This window comes from Quercus lobata, chromosome 4, assembly GCF_001633185.2.
Source record: "Quercus lobata isolate SW786 chromosome 4, ValleyOak3.0 Primary Assembly, whole genome shotgun sequence".
NCBI classification, from domain to species: Eukaryota; Viridiplantae; Streptophyta; class Magnoliopsida; order Fagales; family Fagaceae; genus Quercus; species Quercus lobata.
In genome coordinates, this window is record NC_044907.1 from 38,022,728 (window position 1) to 38,031,664 (window position 8,937).

Sequence of the window (8,937 nt, forward strand, 5' to 3'; positions counted from 1 at the left end):
ATTCACACAATCTGACTTGTTGAGACATATATTGTCTTTCTCGCATTCATTTATATCTGACAGGAACAGGATAACATGCAAATTTATAAATTCATTAATTTTTGTGTGCATTTGGTACTTACAAGTTACAACATACATATCTTCGCAATCATCTATATGATATCTAATGGAATTTTGAAAGAAAAATTAATAAATTCATTAAAATTTTGGGCACTTTGGTGCTCACTCATATAGACAAAAGAGGTTTCAAAGGTTCTAAGCACTAGACGTTCTTCAAGATTGATTTGAATTTAAATCCAAGGAGATTAATAAATCTCAAACAGCCTTATTACTAGCATTGTCTTGGTTCTTAAGCATCCTTACTCGGTATAGTATGTAAAAATATTAAGCATTTTGAAGATTTAGCTTATAAAACTTGGAGTTGGCTCTCCAAATATTTGAGTTAGTGCAACGACGCTCTTATAAAAATATGTTTTGCATCCTATAACTTAAGAGGAGTAACAAATTGGACCATGTAGTTTCATAACTAATAAATTATATGTCGGAATTTTAAAAAGAAAGAAAGTATACCCTATAGTTTCAAAAGTAACAAATTAAATCCTGAGATTTCAAAAAGTAACATTTAATTTGCTACTTTTTGGAACCCTCGAGATTATCATGACTAAAATGTTAGTATCACAACTCGGCCATCCAAACAAAAATTCATGGTTTTGCTACTATGCTTACTCCAACAAGGGGAAAACAAAAGCAAACAATAAACTTAAACAGAAACCACCAAGTGAACATTATGGCTCAATCAAAAGCTAAAAATAAAAACTAAAAGGTGGTCGGAGCTAATCATAAGTGAATGGCGATCAACTCATAATTGCTTTAGTTCTCAAGCTTGGTGGCAGAATGCAAATGTTACTTAAGCAAGTGATTTAAAAAAAGTGCGTTTGGCATAGAAGTTTGAGTAACGTTGTTTAAAATTTCTAAAAATGTGATTTAAAAAGTGTTGTTAAAAAAATGTATTTATAGTATTCATAAAGAGAAAAATGTGTTTGGTAATATGTTTTAAATAGATATTTTGGTGTTTAGAAATATGAAGTTGTGTGTTTGGTAAGTGTGTGTTTTTCTTTAAAAAAAGCTACCACCGAACAGAGCACTTTATTTCACATCAGAGGAAGACTGATAACCCACAACGGTCTACACCTCAGTGTGTTTCACATCAGTGTGTTTTTTTATTTCTCATTAGTTTATTGATATTTCTTATGCATTGGCGGTATGTCATTGGTGTATTTTTATGTTGGTGGGGCCCACATAATGTTCCATGTCAGATAAGACAAAACTATGAGCTTCATCCCCCGGATAATAAATTAAAAATATTTATATGCGTGGGCTTAGAGCACAGTAAAACACACACTCAAACAAGCTTGAGCAAAATTCATCTCCTGTGAAACACTTGCTCAAACAGCGCTTCAACACAACTCAAACCTTGCTAGTTTAGACTCACGTACCAAACAAAGATTTTAGCGTAGGGCCCACCTGTTTGGGTGTTTAAACACAAAACAACATTGCTCAAACTGGGTGACCAAACAGGCCCTAAGACACCTAGAGGTTTAAATAAAGAACTAAAAAAGGGGTAAATTACAACAACCGCCCTTGAGATGTGGTAGGTTTGTATAAATGCAATAGTTAATATGGGTTGTGAGTTGTGTGTTGATTTAGAAGTTTTTAACTTTCTCAACCAAAAAAAAAACTTTGAATTTTTGTGGATCAAATAATTTGGTTTTGTTTGGTTGGTGAGAAGTTATAGAAAATTTTGGCTAAATTTTTACTTTTGATAATTTTTTGGATGAATCTATTTTATGAACAGTTTTTTTTTAAAAAAAATATGAATTTTTAATTCAAGAAATGAAGTTAATGGAAAAATTTGGACGGAGAAATGAAGGAATGCTTAAATTAAATAAATTTAAAATTTAGAGGACTTAATCGAAAAAAAAAAAAAAAAAGAAAGTAAAGTTAGAGGATTGAAATGAATTTTGGTCAAATTTAGATTTAACTTTTTTTATTATATAGGAAAATTATTACATATAATTGGAAATTTGCATTTTATCCTATTAGATATTAGATTATTACATATAATGGGAAATGTAAAGTTTATGAAAAGTTTTAACATTAGAAGTAAAGTATAAATGTTTAAAGATGTAATTAACATATTTGATATTTTAAGATTGTGTTGCTAGTAATTAGTGTTGTAAAGTCGAGCTAAGATATACCGAGTGTTAAAGTTTAGGATTGTTCATTCAATTTGTTGAATATTGCCTCATATTCCTAATTAGTTTTAATTTGAGTTTTCTTGATATAGAAGCAGTTGGGTATTTCTTGTCCATTAAGGAATAAGATTGAAGTCTTATAAATATATATTTTTTGCAAGAGAAAGTCTCCTAGAAAAACATGAGTGGGTTTCTTTGGAGAATAGTTTGGTAGATTTTTTTTTTCATAATAGTTTGGTAGATTTTGAGGTTAAAAGATTACTCTCTGTTATGTATTGAGAGTTTGTTTGTTATGTGAGTGTAAGAGAATTATTGGTTATATTGAGGATTTCAGATTGTGAGTTTGAGTTTGTAAGAGGTTTTGTTTGTGTATTTGTGAGATTTGTGAGTTTTTTTTATTTATTTATTTTTTTTTTGTGTGAGTTGTGAGTGTTGATTAATGCCATTGTAATGCCTATGGTTGATATTAGATATTGTTCGTTGGTTTTGCCTGTGGATGTAGGCATGCAGTTGGCTAAACCACATTAATATTCCTAACTTGTGTGGATGTTTTATTTTCTTATTCATGTGCATGTACTTCTGCTAGCCTCAAATCATAATAATTAATGTTAAAACTTCTTTTGTTGCACAACAATTATGTCTCATTGTCAAATTATATTACACATTCAAGTTTAGTATATTTTCTTCTTAAACAAACTCAAGCTTGTTCCTGAACAATTGAATTGGTTCATTTTTATTTTTCATATATAATTAACTTCGCAACTAAAATTTTTCACCTTGTAATAAATTTATGCTAGTAATGTATAACTAAAAAGGGTTGAAGTTATCTAATTTCAGTTTATTGTAGAGAATGATTTTTGTTTATGAACTTATAAAAAATAGATTTATCAACATCATATTGGTAAAAATTATATAATTTTATTATGAAATGTGATATTTATATCTTATCAATAAATTAGTAATACTTTGAAATTTTATGAATTTATGTATACATATAAAAAAATAATATTATATTACTTAAATCAAGTCAAATATTCATAAGCTTGTTCACGTATGTATATTATTATGTTTGAGATTGACTCATTTAATAGTTGAATCTAAATTTGAGTTTGAACTTTGAATCGTTTGCTAAATAAACATACATAAAATAATAATAATAATAATAATAATAATAATAATAATAAGATTTTTCTTGAGTCAAGCTCAAGTTGTTGATGAAAAATTTGATTCATTTACAACTTTACTAAAAATATCGTTACAAATGGGCACTAAATTTTTTTCTAAAGGATATAGGTGACGAAAATTGATTAAATTATTCGATTATTTTTGTGGGAGTATAGTAAGGCATATGTTTAAAGCATTGTTGTAAGAGAGAGAAACACATACCAATTATAGAAAACTGTACTTCTATTGTATTTTAAAGGTTTATTATAGGATACTTTGAAACACATACTGTAATAAATGTAATTATTAAATATGCTAACTATTTGATATATATACATCAAGTACACTAAAAAAAATAAAGACAGTTCTGTCGAATTGATAATTTATTTTAGAATAAATCTAATATGTGATGATATGTTATTTAAAATCAGATAAAATTCTTGAATAAAATTTAAAATAACATGGTATTATGTATTCTTAATATATATATATATATATATATATTTTTTTTTTAAAAGGAAAATTTCATCCTTAAACTAGTGTCTTGTATTTTGGAGGAGCTATGGGAGCTGGGCCAGATTTTAATTTTGTTTTGATTTGAATATTCTGAAACTATTTTAAGATCTAAGAACTGATTATATATATATATATATATATATATATACTGTTTCAAAATCCTAGGGGCCGGTAAGAAAATTAATTTTTTTAATTTTGAGAAAATTCCTTCTTTTACAAGGCCCCAGCTCCCGCATAAATTTTGCCCATATTAATCTTTATGCTACTAAAATTTAAAATTTATTTGCAATAGTCTTAGTGAATGCAACCTTAATCATACCGTATAGTCCATAGCTAAAAAAAATTTAAAAATAAAATAATAAAGTGATGAACGTAGAACTCGAGTGATCAGGCATGTAATTTAAAAGCTACGGGAAAATTAAAGCTGTTGGTAATTGAAGTTTACCTTGACATCCCGTGTTAAGATATGGATTTCCTTCATATCCAGGAAGGCAATAATATTGCCTGGCGCTGTCGCCGGATCTTGTTGAGTACCCACTATTCCGTCTATATGCCTCGGTGAAACTTATGTCAGACACTTTCCAATCCAGCACCACGGGAACGTCTTCCAAAAGCGGCACTGCGTAAGAGAGATTTTTTATGTTTGAGTCAAACCATTCCTCTTCTGCTAGGAATGCATATTTGCATTTTTCGCTGCCATTATTTTTCTCATCTATACTTTTGAAAGTTACATTAAATACCTGATTCCCATCAGGGACTGTGGTCTGGCAGCAGTTGAAGCCCGAACATTTAGCTTCCCTTGGTATCATGGTTTCACTATTGCAATCCGAATTGCAACCAGCCAGCAGCATAGGATCATTACCGGTTATCATGGCCATATTGTTGCAACCAACCGAAATAAATTTATTCCGAGAGGATGAGAAGTAAAAAGGACCCCCCGTCATATTCACACCACCATTGCTCGGACCCGTACCTGTGCAATTCGAAGAAATAATAATCGGCATCTTGACTCGAACGATGCTTTCCTCCAAACGAAGGTATGAATCATTCCTATATGGATTAACAATATTGATTTCCAGCACTTCCATGTTTATTTTGGGAAGGAAGGCTCTAGCCGAGCTGCCCTTTCCAATGCAATTAATTTTGAACCAGTCGTTCAAGTAACAACCGGCTGTCATTCCAAACGGGTATGGAATACTAACATTTCCACAGGTATCTTTGCAACCGGGCATTGCCATAAGTGGTGCTGCTGCTTCTGCTAATCCATATGTCAGAAGAAGTAAGAAAGTAATGCGCATTACAAATTGCACACCCATTTAATTTCTGTATCTTTTGCAGTGCTACAAAGCAAACCATACATACCCAGCCTCTATATACCAATATATATAGCCTCACAATAAAAGTATAGCTAGACAATATATTTTTCCGCACCTTCCGCGAAATTTTGTTCCTTCGTTTACTTGGACTTTACAAGTGGATAGAATCACTGTCGTAATAATATTCCAACTTGCCCGCCTAAATTGCTGTCCGTGGAATTTTCTTAAGAGCTAAATAAGCATCCATGAAACAGAAATAGACAACAAGCTAAGTTCTTTCTTTCTGACAAAAATAGGCAAATGTTGTACGTAACTGCATATTGGCAAAAAGTGCACAATATTATAACTTTTTGCAAATTCGTTCAACATTTAATAACTTTATGTCTCTACCACGGAAATTTACATTATAAGTACAGTTAAATATATAAAAATCCTAGACAACAAAGCTGAAAAGTCCCTCTTAAGTTGTACTATTTACTTGTGTTAGTCATTATCTGCGACAAAAGGAGTTCCTTCCGATCATTTTCCAGAAGTTTGAAGAATAAAAAGTAAGAAAAGTCATCACTAAAGAATTGTTGGAATTTGTTTGATTATGGAAGACGTCTTAATTGAGTTGTGTGTAACGTGTTTAACTATTAAATAGTTTGATACCCAGAGTACATACAACTACCGAACAAAAAAAAAGTCTCTCTCCAAAGAGAATTACACTGCAGTATTGTCAAAGCAAACTCAATCAGAGGGTCCAGGAGGTGGAGCAAAATACAAGGAACTTCTCAACTGATGTAGTTGAATAATACGCAAGTCAGCCATGTGCAGCTTGAGTTGTTATGAGGGACTGCAACAGGTCTCGTTGAGTTGCTTGAATATATATAAGTGGATAGAATCACTGTCGTAATAATATTCCAACTTGCACGCCTAAATTGCTGTCCGTGGAATTTTCTTAAGAGCTAAATAAGCTGCCATCAAACCGAAATAGACAACAAGCTAAGTTCTTTCTTTCAGACAAAAATGGGCAAATGTTGTACGTAACTGCATATTGGCAAAAAGTGCACAATATTATAACTTTTTGCAAATTCGTTCAACATTTAATAACTTTTATGTCTCTACCACGGAAATTTACATTATAAGTACAGTTAAATATATAAAAATCCTAGACAACAAAGCTGAAAAGTCCCTCTTAAGTTGTACTATTTACTTGTGTTAGTCATTATCTGCGACAAAAGGAGTTACTTCTGATCATTTTCCAGAAGTTTAAAGAATAAAAAGTAAGAAAAGTCATCACTAAAGAATTGTTGGAATTTGTTTGATTATGGAAGACGTCTTAATTGAGTTGTGTGTAACGTGTTTAACTGTTTATACCGATATTTCAAATTTTTAGTTTGAAACTTTGAATATAGTGCTTGCCCGACTTTAAAAATTTGTCTGGGGGTCATTAAAAAATTTAAATTACACAAAATCTAATAAAAAGAAAATTTCATATATTGAAATTTAAAAAAAAAAAAAACACATGCAAATACATAAAGTCTCACAATTTCCTTCTATAAGTTTTTTATTTTGAAATTATTACATAATAGTATCATTATCAATTCTGCAAACTACATCTCTTTCAAATTTTTAGTTCAATAATATTTTTCTCCAACTTTTCCCTTTTTTTTTTTTGGGTAAGGGTCTAATATATTATTAAGATGACCAAAGTTTAAAAACAAAGTTTAACTACAATCTTATTTGTAACTACAACTTTCACTAAACAAATTAACATGACTATATATTTTGAAAATCTAATCGTAAAACTGCATGTTCTTTATGTTTTTAAAACACATGTCAAATTCATGCCTATTGGATGTTATTTACTATTTGATCTATAAACTTACCTTTTATGTATAATTTTAGACTACAAAAACTCGAAATTTAAACATTTGATTGATGCATAGCTATCGATCTTTTATCTTATTGAAATTTGTAAGTATAGAGGATATAAGAAGAAATTGTGATCCAATGGTGGATTTGACAAAATTCATATCAATTAAAAAAATATTAAGTGGAGTTATAGCCTTAGTTTACAACTAAGTTTGATATCAAATTTTCTCAAAAGTTTAATTATATTGGGTCTAAAAAAATTTAGGTGGTCACAAATATATTTTAAGGGTTAAAAAAAATTATAAAATTATAAAATTTTATATATAATAATTTTTTTTCTAGGCCAGGGTGGTCCTATGACCACCCAAGTTTCAATGTGATGCCGCCCTTGAATTATATAGTACGTGATTTCTAAATTACCTTCGTTGAGAGGATGTTGTAAATGATAACGATGCGTGTAAAGTATAAACCAATTGAACGTTAAAAAAGGGCAAACTCTTGCATTCAGTCTAAAATTACAGTACAAATGGCTTTAAGAGTACATCTCGACTGATTCCAGCTAGTTGCCTTTTATTGATATAGAAACTAGTATATTTACTAGATATTAGTTAGTATTGTGTACAATATGTATCATACAATATATAGACATGTGAGTTAAAATAAAATTTTTTTTTTTTATGATGCTGAGATCATCAGTAGTTGGGTTCGTCTAGAAGATTTCCAATACAAGTTTGTCCAAGTTCCTACAGGGTTAGTGAAAAAAGAGGGATCCTCTCAGGCGGTCATCGGAGTGGTGCTAGCCACAGTCTCCAATGATAAAGTCAGCAAATAGAGCTCAGGAAAATAGAGAGAATTCAGTAATGAGAGTGAAAAATGATTAGTGTCTATGTACCTTGTCTGGGATTTGGTAGGTCCTATAAATAGGCTCTTCTTACTAGCCGTTGTCCTTCTTAAATGGTGACTTGAAGGCTCATTTGGTAACGTCTCAGGCCTATTTAATTTGGCTTTAATGGAGGCCCCAACGGTCTCATTCTTGATATGTAACTGTCGGGGCATTAAGTACCCGTTTTTATGGCGTTCTATCCTCATCCTGGTTCGCTCTTTGGACGAGGATAATTGCCTGGTCTATCATTTTTGTTAAAATTTGTAATTTTATTTGAGTCCAACAAGTTATTAGACTTATTTTAAACTTAAAATTATTGGGATACTTAATTAAGCCCAATAAAATAACATGTCCATGATTTTTTTTTTCTACAAAATTTGAACTACACATTTGACACTTCACTTTCATATTTACAAATTTGAATTCTATATTATGAATAAGGTATTAAACACCAATATAATAATTATTTTTTACTTTTGCTATTATTGTTATAAGTCTAAGATGCAATAATGCTAAGAACAAATATAAACAATAAAGGGTAAGCTAAATTTTTGGTCCCTTACTTTTAGGCCCGTGTGTCAATTTAGTCTCAAATCTTTCAAATATGTCAGTTTGGTCCCTAACCTTTTGGTATTGTGTCAAAATAGTCCCTACCATTAAGTGATGGATAAAAAATAGTAAAATACTGATGTGGCTAACTGTTAAATTAAAATTAAAAAAAATATAATTTTGTATCAAATGATACTATGTCAGCAATATCAAAATCTAATAAGTGTGAGATATATCAGCAAAAAATAACTACCCCACTAACAAATGAAAGACATGTATTAGTGAGAAGTTATTTTTACATATATATCTCTCATTTATTGGGTTTTGATATTGATGACGTGGTATCATTTGATACAAAATACTTTTTCCTCTCTCTCTCTCTCTCTCTCAACCTCCA

At 30.3% G+C, this 8,937-nt stretch overlaps 1 protein-coding gene across 1 annotated transcript; it reads right to left on the minus strand.

Annotated features, from left to right (window-relative positions):
* LOC115987595 (wall-associated receptor kinase-like 8) lies at nucleotides 1–5,250 on the minus strand. Its single transcript, XM_031111182.1, has 3 exons — nucleotides 4,676–5,250; nucleotides 4,381–4,554; nucleotides 1–56 (listed from the first exon to the last, which is right to left on the minus strand). The coding sequence occupies exons 1-2, from the start codon at nucleotides 5,231–5,233 to the stop codon at nucleotides 4,501–4,503; spliced, it is 612 nt and encodes a 203-aa protein (XP_030967042.1). The 5' UTR covers nucleotides 5,234–5,250; the 3' UTR covers nucleotides 1–56; nucleotides 4,381–4,500.
* Between the last annotated feature and the right edge of the window lie 3,687 nt (nucleotides 5,251–8,937).